At 37.8% G+C, this 20,772-nt stretch overlaps 3 protein-coding genes and 1 pseudogene across 3 annotated transcripts in view; 1 reads left to right on the forward strand and 3 right to left on the reverse strand.

Moving 5' to 3' along the window:
* Positions 1-2,811: 2,811 nt before the first annotated feature.
* The window catches only part of LOC139149532 (arylsulfatase A-like), a 46,379-nt gene continuing 28,418 nt past the window's right edge, over positions 2,812-20,772 (reverse strand). Inside the window, exons 4-5 of the mRNA XM_070721331.1 lie at positions 3,803-4,250; positions 2,812-3,136 (exon numbers count right to left, since the gene is read on the reverse strand). Of these exons, the coding sequence (XP_070577432.1) occupies positions 3,114-3,136; positions 3,803-4,250 (471 nt within the window). The 3' untranslated portion in view covers positions 2,812-3,113. The remainder of the gene's footprint in view (positions 3,137-3,802; positions 4,251-20,772) is intronic.
* On the forward strand, positions 5,647-10,111 carry LOC139149530 (arylsulfatase A-like). Its single transcript, XM_070721329.1, has 5 exons — positions 5,647-5,925; positions 6,560-7,186; positions 8,020-8,275; positions 8,580-9,027; positions 9,662-10,111. Exons 1-5 carry the CDS (start codon positions 5,669-5,671, stop codon positions 9,682-9,684), a joined length of 1,611 nt encoding a protein of 536 aa, XP_070577430.1. The 5' UTR covers positions 5,647-5,668; the 3' UTR covers positions 9,685-10,111.
* Positions 10,020-20,299, reverse strand: LOC139149531 (arylsulfatase A-like; annotated as a pseudogene).
* LOC139149540 (arylsulfatase A-like) lies at positions 16,632-18,136 on the reverse strand. The gene is made up of 2 exons (XM_070721347.1): positions 17,729-18,136; positions 16,632-17,374 (listed from the first exon to the last, which is right to left on the reverse strand). The coding sequence occupies exons 1-2, from the start codon at positions 17,948-17,950 to the stop codon at positions 16,964-16,966; spliced, it is 633 nt and encodes a 210-aa protein (XP_070577448.1). The 5' UTR covers positions 17,951-18,136; the 3' UTR covers positions 16,632-16,963.

Below are 20,772 nucleotides of genomic sequence, written 5' to 3' on the forward strand. Positions count from 1 at the left end.
ACTGCAGGATTTCTTGTATTAATATTACTCAAATGTTCTTTGCATGACCAGGTACTACACAGTTTATTTACTACACAATAATGACAAGCTTCACTTTTACCCGTCCACGTGGAGCCAGATACGCTTCATATGTTTTTGAAAATTTAACGGCTACTTGTAGAGGTATAATATTTGTCCTTTTCGGCTGTATGATAATGAGATCGTTTCATAAACAAGAAGTTCTCGTCGTTAGATTCTTTAATTCGTGCCGAATCACGCCACCATGTGTGAACATTGGAGTTCATTAACTTGAAGGGATGATGGCTATCCACCAGTAATGAAGATAATCTATATATCTTCTTCCGTCCTCGCTTGCCATGTTGTTGTTTTCTTGCGATGAACTCCTTCGCAGCGGAGGAGAATGTAGCCCGTAAATCTGACAGGGATACATGTCTTACATTTATTATATACTCAACTGAATTGGTTAATCTTCGACCAGCCAATATCATGTATTATAAACGATAGTATTCCATTACATTACAAGCTGCAGTGTTCTTAGTTGTGAACTTTGCAGCCAAAGATGGCATGTTCGTATTTTGCTTAAAGGGCCACCAACTGTAACTTTTGATGATTTCCTCCAATATTTAGTGTGTATTTCAATTGCAAGTTCTTGTTCTACTCCACACATGTTATTGAAATACCCATTATTTAGTTTGTCGACAAAACATCTATGTAAAATGCACTGTCACTGTTTACATTTGAATTCTAGTCCGGACTAGAATTCACTTGCCAGCAAACACAATGCAGTCAGGTGAGTTGACAATCTGAATACTGTTGTTACAGAGTTCATTGACTTTGACGTCAATTCTGCATAAAGGTTAATTATCAGGTTCAGACAGGTTCAGACTTTGTTAATTATGTGTGATGATTACTACCTTATGTGAGAAATCTAGCAAGTACATACTGTTCTCGTATTTATGATCTTGGCCATTGGTACATGTAGGTACCTTGGCACAAAATACGTCGGGGAGAGACGTTGCATTTCATTTGTATGTAAATAAAGATTGTATGCATTGAATTGTATATACAAGGTGTCTTTACGAACACCAGCTCAGACGAAGGGACAACATCTTGAGAGAAGGAACTATCTGGCAATATGTAGCATCCATTTATAAGAAATAAACGGTGTTATCTTTGAAGACTTGGAGTCTCTACGCTGTTTCTGTATCCCGATATCCTCTCGCATGGCGATTCCCCGAGGAAGATAATTGTCGATGGCAACACTGTGTATTTCAATATGCTGTAGGAAGTAGAAAGAGAAACCGTTGTTGACATGTAAAACAAAAACGTGAAAAATAATCACCAAAAGTTATAGCTACTGTCCCTTTTAATGATCACGTACCCGGATTCTCCACCATACTATGTTTCTTTCATGTCCAGCGGAAAGGCCCCCGACGCACAGGAGTAAGTATATCGGAAAGGGAGCCAGGGAACCTTGAATTAGAAACTTGAACCCGGACCGGGAGAAGATTAATGCAATTGAACTTAATAGCGACGAGTTTTACTTATAATTGACCAGTTGTGTTCCTAGCATGGTCGGAAACCAACAATGTGTAGTGTCAAACTAAGAGGCTAAAACGCATTATTTTCATGATCAGTAATACGTACATGACAGGATTGCATGACGGGAAAGATCATCTATTGTCCATTTATGAGCGGAAAAAGATGTATTGTATGTTGTTCGATACAACATTCAGTCTGTTAGTGTTTAAAACCAAAGCTGTCTTGAAATGTACAAACACACAACGGTAGAAATATGATGATTCTTCACGAAGTTTGTCATAAAAAAGAGTAAGTCAGCATGATATGAAACACTGGTGCTAAGATATTTCTGGGTTTTGTTTTCAAGCAAGGAAAATATTTCTGTGTATAAACGTTCATTGGATATGAGATTATAGATTCCCTTCATCTCTCAGCGAAAAGTAAGGCAGAAAGAGACTTACTTGACAAAGTAAATCTAGGCTCTATTTGTCTAAACCATAGGTTTTCAAGATAAGCTCATGACATCGGCTTTTTAGAGTAAGCTATAACTCAGTCCATGGTAACACATCACAAACGTGATTTTCTCAACGTTCAAAGCCCTTGCAATTTACAGCCCGACACTTGTTGACATTTGTGATGTTTTTTCACTAAAGTCTTCTTGGGATTTTTGGCCCAGAACACACAATATTAATAAAGAACAGCAATGTGCTATTCAAAGCAGGAGCCATTCTAATACCACAGCAACCAAATACGAAGGAAAATCATGTCGGGACGGTTTTCTGTCTATCTTACCTCTGACAACTGCAGAAAGGTAAGCCAAGGGGTCGAGACACCATCGATGAAGTATTCACTCGATTTTGATATTGCTGTCCATGCACTAAATCGGTGAAAATAGACCTACTGCCATATAAAAAGTTTTTTATATCCAAAAAAAGTTACGTTGAAATCATCAATTGTTGAGCATCGTCACGACCGTGGCATTAAAACATGTCTGTCCCTGATGCAGTCATTTCTTAAAGGACAAAGTCGGTCTTTTTAAGCTTTTTTGATGAATTTCGTTTGATATGGAAAGTAGTTTGTATAAAAAATTACTTCTTTAAACATGATGAAATACTGGTATACTGTGCACAACCTCAACTCTGCTTGCAGCCAGAAAGATTAAACATACAATGAAACATTTTGCGGCCAGTACCAAAATATCCGACAGTTCCATGCGCAACTTTCAACATGCATGGATGAACATACACTGTCGCATAGAGATTGGACCTCACGCAAACTTTCTAATGAAATCTCAATTGGTGGCGCCTTTCATACAGATAGGGATGGAAGCTTTCCCTTATATTGTGGCGATGTTTATTTGTCGTAGGAAAGCCAGCCTGATTTTGAAAACATTCATTTTGTGTAGAGGCCACAAACGAAACAATGTCTTTTCAGCAAAGAGGAAATTTTGACACTTTTGCAGTATGTACCGTCACCGTTTTGTACAATGAGTAACTTTATGTAAGTATTCCATGTTTTCTTGACATCACAAAAAGTTGAAAAAGGAGTGACTTTGTCCCGTTAACATGGTTAGGTCGGCCATGTAGTCAATTTCACGGTGCTGTGACGTTAAGACCTGAAAAAGACAAAACGACAAATCTCGTGATATGTTCCTATTGGCTGATATGTTGGTTGTAATAAAATAATCGCAATCATACCAATCCATAATCCAATGACAGTAGGTCAGAATTCGCAAGACAATAGTTGTAAACATAGACACAAAACAGCACAGAACAGACAGTAAATAGACGGTACACAAACATATTATAGCTTTTTCGTTGCCAGTAAATTTTGTGACGTCATACCTTACATTATTACTGACAATGTATCCGACTATCCAGCATTGTGGGCCAGATATTTCCTACTTCTACAAATTCACCGGCATCACCAAAACTATAAAATAATAGCAATAATGTACCCCCTGGCCTTTAATGGACTCAAGAAAACTGCACTCCATAATGTACTCGGCTTCACCTCGTACATTATTTCATGTAAAGTTTGCTTTCGTCCATTAAGGGGTGCGATGAGATACATTATTGCTTTGACTTATGATGTGCTTGTGTATTGTGATATTCCTTGCTTTTGTCGTCGCAAGACAAATTTCTTAGTATACTAGTAGTAGTAGCAGCAGCAGTGGTTGTAGTCGCAATATCATATTTATTAGTAGGACGCTGATCCTATTTTCTTCAACGCATTCAACAGAAGCAAAACAAGGGACGGAAATTTAATTGGATTTACGTACTTTGAAAGTAGGGCCTAGTATTGAAGAGGTTTGATGGTTCTTGTATTTTGTAGCATTGGCAACATGATGGAAATGGCTGACAACCAGGGTTACAACATGGCTGAACATCTGGATCAGTCGGTTTCAAGAATTCACTCTCAGCCCAATCCATGGTCAACACATGCTTCTTGTAGATTCGCTTGATCTTGTTTAAAATTTCTATGTACTGTTCGCCCTCTTGGTTCAGATTGTAGAGCTCTGACGGGTCTTCATGCAAGTCAAAAAGTAAAGGAGGGTCGTGTTTCGTCAGTGTTTCTGATGGGCGACAATCTCTATTGGGATTTTCTTTACCGCTTCCATTTGATCCTTCTGTATAGAAGTGTGCTTTGTATTGTCGATAACGTACTGCATAAACACCGACACTTTCTGATGAATAGTACGGATAGTAGAAAAATGTTTCCCTCGGGCTCTAAAATGAGGAGAATAACTCGTCACTTGATTGCAAACATGCAAGCCTTCTGAATATTCCTTTGTAAAATGCCACAGCGCTGCTATTGATCTATCTATATATCTATCTATCTATCTCTATCTATCTATCTATCTATCTATCTATCTATCTATCTATCTATCTATCTATCTATGTATGTATGTATGTATGTATGTATGTATGTATGTATGTATGTATGTATGTATGTATGTATGTATGTATGTATGTATGTATGTATCTATCTATCTATCTATGTATCTATCTATCTATGTATCTATCTATCTATCTATCTATCTATCTATCTATCTATCTATCTATCTATCTATCTATCTATCTATCTATCTATCTATCTATCTATCTATCTATATGCATTCGTCTGTGTAACGGTCAATAAAAGCAGACTAAGAATCATGCCAAGTTTTTAAATGTTCTTGCACCAGACATATGTATTTCAAGTTAATGCAAGTCCTAGAAGAGGTTATACTAGAAGTACCAGTAAGCTGTCTGAACACACTTCACACTGTTTGTAATTACGATGAGGATGAGAGCTGGCAGTTACTTGTTCGTCTTACATGTCGTGGTAGATTTCAAATCAAACATTGACAAAACCTCACTGTTTTGTTGTGTAGCGGCGTAGAAATTGTTAATGTATTTTTCCCCAAAGGTTAACACAGGTATGGCGGCCATTTTTAATTTCAAATATCGGGAAATCTTAGGTAGTTTATCTCTCGCCAAATTTTGTACGGTGACCAATGAATTCATTCTTGCGTTGGTAAGAGAATGGTCGAAAGTTTCAGTGAGGAAAGTTTGAGCAAAAGTTTAAGTCTTTCTCTTTCGAGGCTCATACTACTTTAATGTATAATGTATGTGCAGCTAATAAATAACATGATAGCAAAGTCAATAATATAGTGACATACATGTGGATAAAAACAAATATCAATATTACAATAAGGTCGAATAGTTATTTAAAAAAACTTATGTGTACATTATTTTTAATGAGAATACTCCTTTGGATAGTCCCATCATACGAGCAATCGACGAAGCAAAGAATGTGCAGTAAAGACAAAACTCTGTCCAATCGATGAGAACCAAATAAGATCTACCACAAACAAATTTTACAATGTCAAGCAATCATTGCGACAATTATCATTTCTGTATTAAATTTTGGTGGTATATAAAAAACCCCCCTGAGGCTACCTTCTTTTATTGTTAGTCGATTGTTGTTGGTCAGGCTGCACTGACGGTATTCAAACATATGCAATCCAAACATGTCACCAGTTTTGACCGACAAACAAACACGACCTTTGATACATATATCAATGAAATGACTGACCTGGTGCAACCGTTCATTTTTCACTACCGTGATTTAGATTGACACGTGTTATTTACAGTTGATAAGAATGTTAAAACAAACCCTTTTTACTGCAGTCATGGCAGACTTTCCTCTGCGTCTTTTCATCCTTTTTATTACGATTGTCACTCCAATGGTCGCATCATCGAAGCCCAATATTGTGATCCTGTTTTCCGACGACGTAGGCTATGGCGATCTTGGTTGCTACGGTCACCCGACTTCCTCGACACCAAATATCGACTGGCTAGCTTCGAAGGGGATATTGTTTACACAGTTCTACGCAGGAACCGCGTGTAGTCCCTCAAGGTGCGTACTGCATAGATTATCAAAAAATTAATACACAGTACAATGCCCAGCACCATACCGATTTGTATTCCGGATGATCAGTGTATAGCGAGGGAGCTTGTAGCCGCAAAGTCACAAATTTTCGATGATTCTGCAAGTCAGAAAAGATTCTGAAACACAAGAGTGGTGTTTGGTCTACCGTGAACTTTTAAGATAATACATAATAACATGTCGAAATACAGTCTATCTGTACTTCCAAGAAGTTGCAGTTTGCTTGTCTAGCGTCGAAACTAGGTTAATGGCAAAATGGCTGACAGATTCTGACTTTGTGCAAAGCTGCAGCTGTCAAGACAATGAACAAGATGACGGACTTGCTCAGACAATATAAACTTGAACGCGAAAAGGCAACAAATAAATTTAATGCCAAAAGACTGCATAATCGTCTGTTTGAGTACGTCGTAAACATACAACTCTCGTCGCCTTGCCATTTATATTGAAATGATGTTCGGCTAAAACTCTCATACGTGCTCTGTCGTTATAGCAGCAATTTCGTCGGCCAAATAATGTAACATTCCTTTCTCTTTTTACCTTTTCATAAATTTACTTCACTTTTCGATATGACCAACACTCACAGCATTTTTTTGTCTGTGTGCAGGGCATCATTGCTGACAGGTCGACTACCACCTCGGACCGGTATTTATCCAGACGTGCTAACCCCTGACAGCACAGGAGGTCTTCCGTTGGATGAAACGACAATTGCACAGCTACTTAAACAGCAAGGGTATCAGACAGCGATGGTCGGAAAATGGCACCTTGGGATCGGAAGGAATAACGAATATTTACCTACAAATTTCGGCTTCAGTCATTATTTAGGTATCCCTTACAGTCATGCTCAGTGTCCTTGTCCGACTTGTTTCTGGCCTGATGATCCATGCAACGAGGATGCCTGCGCGCCAGATTTTACTGCCTGTCCACTTTTCCACAATGACCAAATCATTGAACAACCTGTGGACTTGATCACCCTCAATAGGAGGTATGCAGCGACTGCTAGAGATTTCATCGCCAGACAATCCTCAAGAAATCGACCTTTCTTCCTCTACTACGCATTCCAACACTGTCATGCTCCTCAGTTTGCTGGGAAGCAGTTCCGTAACTCTACGCTTCGTGGGGTGTATGGTGATTCCTTGGCTGAAGTAGACTGGAGTGTTGGGCAGGTTCTGGAAGAAATTCACAAACAAGGAATCGCTGACAACACCTTAATATTCTTCTCATCAGACAATGGGTGAGCATAGCTTGTACCAGTACAAGAATATCACCTTGGCATGGCTAAACTTATGAAGTCAGTGTCAACATGAGCTACTGTGCGCACGAAGCTTCCAATGACGGATAAGTTACGTCAGCATCTGCCTCTTGCAGTACAGTACTCCGATTACATTGAAGGGAGAAAGTCGATGCCTTTCGGCCGCGTTAGTTTTTCCTACTTCCCAACCAGAGACATGTAGTCCTCACGAAACATGCTGTATAAGTGTTTTCAGTGCCAACGTTTTTTGCCGTCTGTGTCAAAACGTACTTTCAAGCCCGTATTCAAACAAACAAAGAAATAAAGAATACAAAGAACTTTATTTCTTTTGTCTACAAGGAGTTTTTTACTAAGCTAGTACCAATTTCTACGCCGCTACACAACAAAACAGTTAGGTTTTGTCAATGTTTGATTTGAGATCTATCACGACATGTAAGGCGAACAAGTAACTACTAGCTCTCATCCTCATCGTAATTACAAACAGTGTGAAGTGTGTTCAGACAGCTTACTGGTACTTCTGGTATTACCTCTTCTAGGACTTGCATTAACTTTGAATACATATGTCTGGTGCAAGAACATTAAAAAACTTGGCATGATTCTTACTCTGCTTTTATTGACCGTTACACAGATGAATGCAAATATATCACAATGAGTGTGTTGACTTGACGGTTCGCACTAACAACACAACGAATAGTTACGCGATGTCATAAATTACCTTAAGATCATATCAACAGGTCACCAAATACACAGTAAACTATTTCTTAAGCTTATATGTAAATATCGCACATTTCGCCATTTTTGTGTGCATTTTTCAGTCCTGCTATTAGGGAGAAAAGAGAAGGAGGAGTGGCCGGTTTACTCAAATGTGGAAAAGGTTCAACATACGAAGGTGGACAGCGAGTTCCAGGTATCGCAGTATGGCCTGGTAAAATACCAGCTGGTGTCAGGACTGCTGAACTGGCCAGTACAATGGATCTGTTACCAACTCTAGCCAAACTCACTGGAGCAGAGCTGCCAAGTGTTGCCTTGGATGGCACTGACATCAGCTCAGTGCTGTTCAATAGAGACAAGGTACGTATTGCATGAAATACCGAGTCTTTTCACGGGCTTTTATTCAGTATGGCACTGGCCTATTTGTACATTACAAAATAGGCCCTAAGCAGCGGATGGATGGATGGATGGATGGATGGATGGAGATATGTGTGATAGATAGATAGATAGATAGATAGATAGATAGATAGACAGATAGACAGACAGATAGATAGATAGATAGATAGATAGATAGATAGATAGATAGATAGATAGATCCCACAAAGGAATATTCAGCAGGCTTGCATGTTTGCAATCAAGTGACGAGTTATTCTCCTCATTTTAGAGCCCGAGGGAAACATTTTTCTACTATCCGTACTATTCATCAGAAAGTGTTGGTGTTTATGCAGTACGTTATCGACAATACAAAGCACACTACTACACAGAAGGATCAAATGGAAGCGGTGAAGAAAACTCTGATAGAGACTGTCGCCCCTCAGCAACATTGACGAAACACGACCCTCCTTTACTTTTTGACTTGCATGAAGACCCGTCAGAGCTCTACAATCTGAACCAAGAGGGCGAACAGTACATAGAAATTTTAAACAAGATCAAGCGAATCTACAAGAAGCATGTGTTGACCATGGATTGGGCTGAGAGTGAATTCTTGAAACCGACTGATCCAGATGTTCAGCCATGTTGTAACCCTGGTTGTCAGCCATTTCCATCATGTTGCCAATGCTACAAAACACAAGAACCATCAAACCTATTCAATACTAGGCCCTACTTTCAAAGTTCGTAAATCCAATTAAATTTCCGCACCGTTCATTGTAATGTTTCCTTGGTTGCTTCTGTTGAATGCGTCAAAGAAAATAGGATCAGCGCCTACTAATAAATATGATATTGCGACTACAACCACTGCTGCCACTGGTGCTGCTACTACTACTGCTGCTACTGCTGCAGTGCTGCTACTACTACTACTGCTGCTACTGCTGCAGTGCTGCTACTACTACTAGCATACTAAGAAATTTGTCTTGCGACGAAAAAAGCAAGGAATATCACAATGCACAAACACATCATATGTCAAAGCAATAATGTATCTCCTCGCGCCCCAGAATGGACGAAAGCAAACTTTGCATGAAATAATATACGAGGCAAAGCCGAGTACATTATGGAGTGCAGTTTTCTTGAGTCCATTAAATGCCGGGAGGGAACATTTTGCTATTATGTTATAGTTTTGGTGATGCCGATTAATTTGTAGATGCAGGAAATATATGGCCCACAATGCTGGATAGTCGGATACATTATCAGTAATAATGTGAGGTATGACGTCAGAAAATTTACTGGCAATGAAAAAGCTATAATTTTATAACCAACATATCACCATATAAGAGCATATCACGAGATTTGTTGTTTTGTCTTTTTCAGGTCGTAACGTCACAGCGCCGTGAAATTGACTACATTGCCGACTTAACCATGTTAGGGGACGAAGTCACTCCTTTTTCAACTTTTTATGAAGTCAAGAAAACATTGAATACTTGCATAAAGTTACTCATTGTACAAAACGGTGACGGTACATACCGCAAAAGTGTCAAAAATTAACACTTTTGCTGAAAAGACATTATTTCGTTTGTGGCCTCTAAACAAAATGAATGTTTCCTGTAAATGTGTGGGAGTGGTGGTATTAACTGAAACAAACGCCAAAGACTCACCATATAAGCTCTTTTTGGTATTTACCGTATGAGCTAAAAACCCATACAGGCTCAAAAAGAAGATACAATGGATATCCTGCATAAATTTTCGAAAGTTTTCTTAATGCGTGGAAAACTGAGGAAAATAATGATTCCTGACAAATCTTAAAATAAAATAGAAAAAGCCACCAAATTTAAGGCTATTCCCATTAAGGATATACATGGAATAAAAACTAAATTTTTACAAATTGCACATTCTCAATTAAAGCCTTCCTCATTTTTGACATAGATGTGTAAATTCATGCATGACTATCTAATACTGTAATCGTATTGCTGGTTTGTGCCACGCACATTTATTCATGTTGATTGAAAAATGTAGTTTTTAAAGCTTCTATTACCTTAGTCCTTCATAGAAGTCACTTGAAAAATATCTTCCTATTCTCTCCTTGTTTTCTCTGAATTCTACCATCTGAAGGGATATGGGGTTTTACTGCATCAGGAAACCATTATTTGTGACACATTTGACAAGTGTTCAAATTTTAATAGTCATTTTGGTTGACCGCCATTTTCAAAAGTTGGTAATATTACAAAGGAAACAGATCATACAATGTCACAGTTGAAAACATTCACCCTATGCATTACATTGGACTACTCTGTGCAGTTTATGTGAGATTTCAGTGCAGATATGTACAGTATCAACGGTTTCTGCTTTTCTGCATTGGGCTGCGATTTAATGTTTGGGCAAACATTTAATCGCTGTGTAACCTTTATCTTGTTGAAAATTAAATATACAGTCCTGGCAGGTAGTTAATAATAAGTGCATACACACACCTAAATTATTACATTCACACAAACTTATTTTAGCTTGAAAGTAAAATCATAAAAATAATGCTCAAAGATACAGCTAGTGGGCTTGAAGAATGTACATTGCAGTAATTTGTGACAACTTTAATTCTGAGCTCTATTATATCCGATACAGAGGCCTGGCTAACCATAGCTTTATTTTACTTTAAGGTGGCACTCACATTACTCTTGAGACTTTCTGAAGAATTATATAACATGTGAAATGTCAAATTTCTGTTGTGTTGGAAGACATGAAATACAAAAGTTCCCAATCACTCGCACTGGAAACTGTAGCTACACGTATGAGTAGCAAGTTTCAGAAAAAGATGTATACAAAACACATATATATGCTTCATTTTTGAGGGACCATTTCTTAGTCTCCATGTGAATGCTGGCTGTTTATTATGTGCATGTACAGCATGTTGGAAACTGAGTACAGCCAGGTTTACAACATGGTTCAACATCCTGACTGGGCACTTTGTACAATTCGCTTTCTGCCCAAACCAACCCAGCTTCAAACTCCTTCTTGATATTGTTAATCCTTGTCAAGATTGCGGCATACTTGGGATCATTGCTTAAATTATAGCTTTCGGATGGATCTTCATCTAGATTAAACAGCAATGGCGGATCATGGGCGGTTGGATTGTCCGTGGGTCGACAGTCTTTATCATGGTTTTTGGAACCTGAAGTACCAGACCCTTGTGTGTAATAGTGAGCTTTGTACTGCTTGTATCTGATCGCATATAGCCCATACTTTGGCAAAGCTTCACTGTAAAAGTAGAAAAATGTATCTCTTGGACTCTGTAAAAAAGATGGGTAGAGCTTGAAATGAGTGATAATTCTTATTGTCTTGTATACCACACATCATACAGCCAAATGGTGGTCTAGCCAGGTAGGCGATTGAAGATTTACATTTTGACACGGTTCATGTTGGCGTTGCACTGTGAATGTCAGGTGAACGATTTCAAGCTCTGTAGAAATAATTAATTTCAACGTGTTTAATTGCTAATAAAGAGTTAAGTCTCATAATGGGGAAGTTTGATATTGGTACACCTTATGTTTCTCAATCACCTTTGAGCCTAGATAATGTTGTGCTGTGTGTAAATATGCCTGTCAAATGGATGTTTGATTTAGAATAAGCCATCAGTCTTGTAGCCAGATTGGAAGCTTTGGACAATCAAATTTACTCCCTGCATTCTGTCAAAATAATGATAGATATAGTAAAATAAACTAACCTTAGTCCTTTGGAACAGGAGAGGTCCGATATCCAATCCGTCCAACGTCACTTTAGGCAGTTGTGCATTGACCAGATTGGCGATGGTTGGCAGAAGATCTAACGTACCAGCCAACTCCATTGTTTTACCAGGCTGTATTGTACCAGGCCAGTAAGCAAAGGCTGGAACTCGGTGGCCACCCTCATAGGTTGTACCTTTTCCGCATTTAAGTGGTCCGGCATTTCCACCTCTCACTTCCCTCAGTAGACTTGGCCTGAGTAATAACGCAAATTGACAAACATGTGAGGGGTCTAGAAGAACACCTATTTCCTAAGTATCTGGGTACAGGTTTTGTGGTCAGTTGATGAATAATTCTATAAATGTAAGCTGGTAATATGGAATGAATACCAAAATACAAAAGAGGTAGATTAAATGTGATGTTAATTAGTTTAAATGATACTTAGCCATACAATGATTCTGAGATTCTGAAACAAGTTTTATTCGAAAGGTAGTCATCCCCCTGTTTGTATTTTTGAACTTTTCCATGCCACATCTTAAAGTTACTTTGCCTTTTGTTAGCTACTATAGACTATAGTTTATAGAAGCTATTTGGATGGGTATCCGTCCTGTGTCCGTCGTCAGTCTGTATATTTGTCTGTCTGCCTGTCTGTCTGTCTGTCTGTCTGTCTGTCTGTATGTATGTATGTATGTATGTATGTATGTATGTATGTATGTATGTATGTATGTATGTATGTATGTATGTATGTATGTCCATTTGTGAGGATGTGCGTCCACTCTATTATCTTGAGAACGGTACTTAAAGATTTCATATTTGTTGTGTAGATGCAAAATATGAGTATGAGAAACTATCTTTCTTATTTTTTGACATTGTTGAAAATATGCTAATTAGTGCAAAAAAAGCGTTTTAGGTAAAAATCTTCTTCTTCATAACCACTAATCAGATACCTTTATATTTGATATACAGGTCCCAAGGGACAACCCAACTTAGAATTGTTCAAATTGTGATGAAATATTCAAATTTGTATTTTTAAGGAATTTTTGGTCACTTTTGGTCAAAATTTCTTTCATCAAAACTGCTTGTTTGACAGCTTTGATATTTGATAAACAGATTCATAGGGATGATCAAAATATGATATATTCAAATTATGGTGAAATCTACAATTTTGTATTTTTTGGGAATTTTTGCCAATTTTTGGTCAATAAAATTACTTCTCACAAAGTACTTGTCTGCTGGCTTTGATATTTGGTATACAGCTTCCTACAGATGAACTAAATATGACATATTGATTTTATGATGACATCTTCAATTTTGTAGTTTTGGGGCAATGTTTGCCATTTTTGGTCAAAAAACTGCTAGTCTGATAGATTTGATATTTGGTATACAGGTTCCTAGGGGTTGTCTTAGTGTGATATAGTGAAACTTGATGAAATCTTCAATTTTTGTATTTTTGTGTCGATTTTTGCGATTTTGGTCAAAATCTTTGTTTTTCAAAAGTTACTCATCTGACAGCTTTGATATTTGGTATACAGGTTTCTAGGGTATATTTAAATGTAAGATATTGAAATTATGATGTAATCTTCAATGTTGTATTTTTGTAGCTAACTTTGCCATTTTTGGTCTGGCCATCCTGAAATGAGCTATCAAAGATATCCATCATCTTCATCAATAAATGTGTCACAAAAAGTTATTCTCTACATAGCCAAGAGGAGCTCTGTCGACTATTAGGTCGCTTGCTTTTTCAAAACTGCTGGTCAGACAGCTTAAATATTTGGTATACAGATCCCTAGGATGACCTTAGTGAGATAATTTCATACAGTCAGGAAATACTTAATTTTGTATCCATGTCTATTGTAGCTCCAAGGACATTGGCCCTATGTTTAATACTGTTGGTATTGTCTTGGTTTTCCCCTCTCCATGTGTAACTGCTACGTCAAATATTTAGGAATGATAAGAGAAGATGAATTATCTTTAAGTATTGATTCATTTACCCATTGTCTGATGTAAAGAACACAAAAGTGCTCTCTTCCAAATTCTGCAGTTTGAGTTCTTCCAGAATTTGGCCAACCTCCCAGTCTAACTCTGCCAGGGAATCTCCAAATGTTCCACGCTGCGTAGTATTCCTGAAGTCCTTGCTAGCAAACTGTGGATGATGGGTGTGTTGTGTTGAATAATACAGAAAAAACGGAGTTCCAGATTTTGCATTCCTTGCAATGAAATTCCTGGCCTCTATGCTGTATCTTTTAGAAAGAGTGGTCAGATCGACAGGCTGCTCGAAGAGTGTGTTGTTTCTATAGAGTGGACAGTTGGTATAACCCTGTGTCACACTTATCCCAGCATGCATCACCTGGATAAAAACATTTCAGGCAAGGACACATGTCATGGGAATAAGGAATTCCATAGTAGCTGTCAAAGCCATAGTTTGTTGGTAAGTAGGTCTGATTTTTGCCGACTCCAAGATGCCACTTCCCAATGATAGTGGTTGCATATCCAAGAGGTTTGAGTAAGGCAGCTATGGTAGTTTCGTTGTGTGGCAGCCCTCCAGTAGATGATGGCTCAAACACTCCCGGCCATATTCCAGTACGAGGTGGCAGGCGAGCAGTAAGTAATGCGGCTCTGTGGGTGAAACAGAGATTAGAATAAGGATTATCATTGATACCAATGGATGCATAGAAGCTTGACTGTAAACTGGGCAGCTTCTTGTGAAAATGATACTTACATGATGGCGCTAAGGCAGAATGGGAATACTGAGGCAAATTGGATTATCAATCTATACGGCCTTGCATTAAGTATGTTTTTGAAACAAAATATTTCTGATATTTGTGCCCAGCTTTTCCTCAGTGTCAAATGAAGCAGTTAATATTCAGTAGCATTTATTTTTAAAGCACAGAAGACATGGACTGTTGATTGCTTCTAACTAACTGATTCATGACAATGTACAATATGAATTGTGCCAAATGTAATTGTTTTGTGGTCGGTATCACCCTTGTGACTGCATTAGTAAAACAAAATTGTGTTGAATCTTGTTCAGATATTTAATTAACTGATATAGCCACCTGGGACAGAGAGTTTCCTATTGTATTCATAATACATATGAAGAGAAATTCAGAGTTCCACTGAATCCTTTATTGATATATGTGTAAAACAGTTCTCTTTAGCTGTGTCACAAGTGACCATTCAGCAATTGTATAATCACATTGCCAGCCCAACATCAGCAGACTAACGAGGTTTTCCTGACAAATCATTATCAGGAGTACCAAACAAACATACTAGCATACTAGTTGCTTAGGATTTCTCAGGTGTGTGAAGTTGTTACTTGTTTACCCTACCATCTACAGGACAGTCTCCCGAAGTATATTGCTTCAATGTCATGACCATCTCACCACACCATCCGTGCCATAGTCTGCTCAAGTTTATTCCTTCAATTTATTGTATCATGATAATCCCAGAGATTTGGGGCGGGTGTACCCATCCATGTAAAAATTGGTAGAAAGTGAATCCTTGATAACTAGAACTCATCGGCAGTAAATTTATTGTGAACTGAACTCTTTGACAACAAGTATTTTTGTGGTCTTACTGATCTTTCATCCAATGATTAAACTTTAAATCTAAGGACTAAAAATCAACTTCATTCAGTAACATACACAACACACAAAGGATAAATTATAAAAATATTGGTGTTTGTTTATCATATCAATGTTTTGCACATATAAAGATTAATCAAATTACAGTGAAAAATGCATTAAGAACCTATATTATATAACTTCTTTGTAAAGATAAAACCTTTTGTATGTGATTTGTAAAATCTAATTAAAATCTGGTTGAATTTCAATACTTTATTGCATTAACAGGTAAATTCTTTTTCAAATATTTATATTGTACAAAACATGTAGATTTTAATCCACTTGTGCTTTCAGGCTTTGCAATACTAGTATATTGCACAATTAATATTACTCAAGTATTCCTGAGACACTGAAGATAAGACAATATCAATTGGAAAATGAGATCTAATACAGAACAAAATAGGTACCAGTACTACAGTGTAGGTGTTATGTTCCATACATTCATTGCAAGATTTTGTATCAAGATTAAAAATGCTGAGTAGTACTGAACAAGACATCAACATTTCTGAAATGGCATCTTTTCTGGCAAGAATGGCTGAGTATTCGGATGGTTGTGTTCATAAATATCACTGACAACAGGTGAAGATTTGGCAATTGGTTCAGCGTACGACACTGATGATGTCATTTACACAGCTGCACATGACAGGGGTTGCACTTGATTTATAGAACAGAGACCGACTGAGTGAATGTTGTACAGTTTTCATTTGAATGCCAACAACAAAGATCTCATACATGCCTACATTCTGCTTTATCGCCATACCGCAAATTTAAGAAGAGAATGACTCTGATTTGTGTACCTCCTTAGTGGAACTTTTGAGGATTCAGGTCTGTAAGGGTACAACTTTGTAAAGTTTGAGAGGATAAAACACTGGGGAAAAAGCCAAATACCAGTAAATTGCTGAGTTTAACTGCAGCCAATGCTGATATTAGGTCATTCATGCTAACATAACAACAATTACAATATCAAAGTCATACGACAATAGTTTTTGGGATTTATGATGAAAACGTGCAAACATTATTCTCTATTTGCTTTCTGTGGAATCTCATCCCAGATATGCCTCTTTGAGGCCATGGATTATTAATCACGTCAGCTCCAGTACCCTGGATATAGGTCAACACTCATTATTGACAACAATCAGTTTTGGCCAAACTATGGTGGTGAAAGGGTTAATCAAAACAATGAAACCCATTTCTTACCTTTTACCAATATGTTATTCAGGTGATTTTAATCATCAGCCATCATTCAAACATTTTTGTAATCAGGCAGTCATGGGAAACTTTAGCTCAAATATAGGTGTTGGGAATGATAACACCTATCAGCTGCCAAAGAAGTGGATTTTTTAAGTTCCGAATTTTGTACAGGAGCAACATGTTTGAAATGGCTGGCAACCTGGATTACAGCACGGTTCCACACTGGTATCTTTTGGTTTGCTGATTTCGCTTTCCCTCCACACTAGCCCTGCTTCAAACTGCTGCTTAATTTCACCAATCTTGTTCAGGACGTCAGCGTACTCTGGATTATTTCCCAGGTTGTACGCTTCAGAGGGATCCTCGTCCAGATTGAACAGCAATGGTGGGTTTCGTTCAGAGCGAGGAGCTGTCGAACGGCAGTCTCCGTCATGATTTAAGAGGTCACAGAGAATGTATCCCTGGGTGTAGAAAAGGGCCTTGAATTGCTTGTATCTTATTGCATAGACTCCATATTTTGGTGACATTTGACTGTAGAAATAATAAAACACTTCACGAGGACTCTGAAAGATATAAAGACATTGTGTTGTGTAATATTTTATCAAGATTATCTTACATACCAGTATTCAGTAAAAAACCTTGTTTTGGCTTTCAGAATGGTGCTGTGACTTACTATACTAATACATTTTACCACTTATACTCTCCCTCACATTTTATCCCTTACTGAATTAAATTTACAGAGTTATCAATTGTTTTTCACATTGCCACTGTGATATGTAATAACTGTTTATGGGCTAGGGATATTTCTATATAGGTTAGTACCATTAGACATTTGTAATACACAAAGTATGTCAAACTCATTAATACATATACATAAATATTATATTGTATGCACAGTTGACAACACATGAACAAACCTTTGATCGCTGAAACAGTATTGAACCGATATCATATCCATCTAGAGTTACTTCAGGTAACGTTCCATTGACCAGATTGACTATGGTTGGGAGGAGATCTAATGTACTGGCCAATTCCCTTGTTCTACCAGGTTGTATTTTACCAGGCCAGTACGCAATAGCAGGTACACGCTGACCACTCTCATAGGTTGTACCTTTACCGCACTTCAGGAAACCAGCCATTCCACCTCGTACCTGATAAAATAAACTTGCCCTGTCAAAGACACCAGAAGAAAAAAAAACATTTCAAGAAACAATGATGGATGTTAGCTGCAAATAGCAAAAGCTTACTTTCACATTTTTATTTGACTGTTATGATCAACACCAGAAAACATCCTCATGAACATATGTACTTTTTTGATCTTGAAATAATAGGTACTGCAACGGACAGTACTAAATGCAACAGAAAGAAAGTAACACACACAGAGAATTGACATGAAGAACTAATGACATGAAATGCAATTTTCTGATGATAAAATAATTACCCATTGTATGATGTAAAGAATACGAAAGTATTCTTATCCAGGTGTTGAAGTTTCAGTTCTTCGATTAATTGACCAACTTCCCAGTCCAACTCTGCTAATGAATCTCCAAAAGCTCCACGTCTGGTACTATTGCAAAATTGTTTCCAGCAAAATTTGGAAAATGTGTGTGTTGGGTGGCGTAGCACAAGAAGAAAGGTTTTCCACTCTTGGCATTTCTAGCGATAAAATTCCTTCCCTCGATGCTGTATTTTGGGCTATAGTGGTGTAGTCAGCCGGCGGCTCCACTATAGTTGAGTTTTGGAAAATTGGACAACTGGTATAAAGCGGTTATCACATGTATTCCAGCATGGATCAGCCGGATAAAAGCATTTCAGACAAGGAGACATGTCAATTGAATGTGGAATTCCATAATAACTGTCAAATTCATGGTTAGTAGGTAAGAAGGTTCGGTTTTTACCAACTCCAAGATGCCACGTTCCAACAATGCCTGTTTTATATCCCAAAGGTTTTAGTAAAGCCGCAATTGTGGTTTCTCTATGTGGGAACCTACCCGTGGATAAAGGTCTTAAAACATCTGGCCACACTCCAGTGCGCGGAGGTAAACGGGCAGTTAGCAAAGCAGCTCTGTGAGAATTAAGACATGAAATATGGGGATGTGTTTTGATTCCCGGTCAAAAACTTTGTCTCTTGAATGAATGTCAAGCATTTTCTTTCAATGTCAGCTGAAGATAAAGTTACGTCTTGATGACCTTATATTTTTGTTTGAGATGCAATTACTGGCTCTGTGACACATTGATTAATGATTGTCTTGTATGATTTTCAAGCGGGGATGTTCCAAACCTTTCTGTCCGCCGCTCTGTAAGTTGTAACAGGTAACAATCCCCAAAGATATGTCAATACGGTTTACTGCTGTGGCATACATTTCATCTTTGCTCTTTGTATTTTACCTTTGCACTTTGTCCCTTATGGTACACAGGGCAACAGGGTGGAAGTATTTTGACTGTAGAAGCTAGGACGCTTATTTGTCAAATTTACAATCGACAATTTTGACCCCCCCAAAAAAACCCCAACAAAATAACAAAAACACAAAAAACCCAAACAAACAAGAAGTGAAAACCATTCAAAATACTGTCACTCGATTGAGGTAGGTAACGAACAGCAATGCAACATGTTATTAAGCATTGGATATGCTCTCTGTTCTGTATAACTTCATAAGTAGTACCTTGCTTAGTGATTTCTATATATTTATGACGTTTGTTGTTTCTTACAGTACATGGCATGAACAAAAGTCCCTTTCAGTGTTGTGCGCTACTGTAAAAAGATTATGATATGACAAGCTAATTACACCGTGGTTTCTTCCCTTCTGTTCAACATCGCAGTAACAAAGTGGTACTGGTTTAGCCCAGGCCTGAGCATGGCACTCAAATGCAATAATTTTCACATCGAAACATATAATCTGATCATATTTATTTCCATCAAGGGTGAATCTCGTGTTCTGTAAACTGATTTATATAGCTATAAAAAATAACGAACAGCAAACACAGGTATATATACATCTTCACATGTGAATATTGCAGACAGAGATATGAAACCTGGAAGGGGGCGTGTCTGCAGTGAACCTAGGTGTGTTCCATTTTCATTCTATGAATGTGTTCATTCGGCGTACAAAGCATGGTAGCTGCAATGAACACCGGAAAAATAAGTTGTTGACGAGGTTACAAAAGTGTCGTATATATATCGACTAAAAAATAACAATACTTCACCTCGAAGGACTGCACACCGAATTGGCAGAGTAAAACTGTGTAAACAGAAGACCCTCGGCAGCCAGTTTGTCGATGTTCGGACTTTCAGATGTTGGGTGGCCGTAGCAACTTAAATCTCCATACCCAAGGTCGTCGGCAAATACGATCAAAATGTTTGGCCTTGTGCTCGAAGGGCTCTTACAAAACCCAGGACTGAACAGAAATAGCGTAATGAGCACTACGACATGGGCGAAAAGGACGTTGCCACGTTCAAAGTGCGCGGCCATTTTAACCACAAATAATAACAATACGCATGCGTCTTCGCTAAAGGTGTATAGCATTATGAGATTGTTTACTTCTGCATTTGCTGAGAATAGCTACCAATAGGAATGCTTTTTGCTTCAGGTATTTGGTTGTCACATTCCATGTTTTGGATCGGAGAAGAGGGAAACGGAAATAATATTGGAGTGTGATTTTTGAGAAAGTTTTGACTGATAGGTACACAGGTCGATTAGGCATTATTTGTGATGATTTTTCTATTACTATCATCAAAATGATTATGAAAATTGATAAATTATTAACATTAATGTTACAGAATATTAAAACTTTTTTGCAAACAATGTCGTCTAGCTACTTTGTGTAAATACCGTCTTGAAACCTCATTGTTGTGATACTTATGATTATTAATAAATTATGATTATGTCTGGAAACCCAATCGTTGTGATAATTATGATTATTAATAAATTCTGATCTTGATTAATAAAATCATATTTTACGC

The sequence above is a fragment of the Ptychodera flava genome, chromosome 14 (genome assembly GCF_041260155.1).
Source record: "Ptychodera flava strain L36383 chromosome 14, AS_Pfla_20210202, whole genome shotgun sequence".
Taxonomy (NCBI): domain Eukaryota; kingdom Metazoa; phylum Hemichordata; class Enteropneusta; family Ptychoderidae; genus Ptychodera; species Ptychodera flava.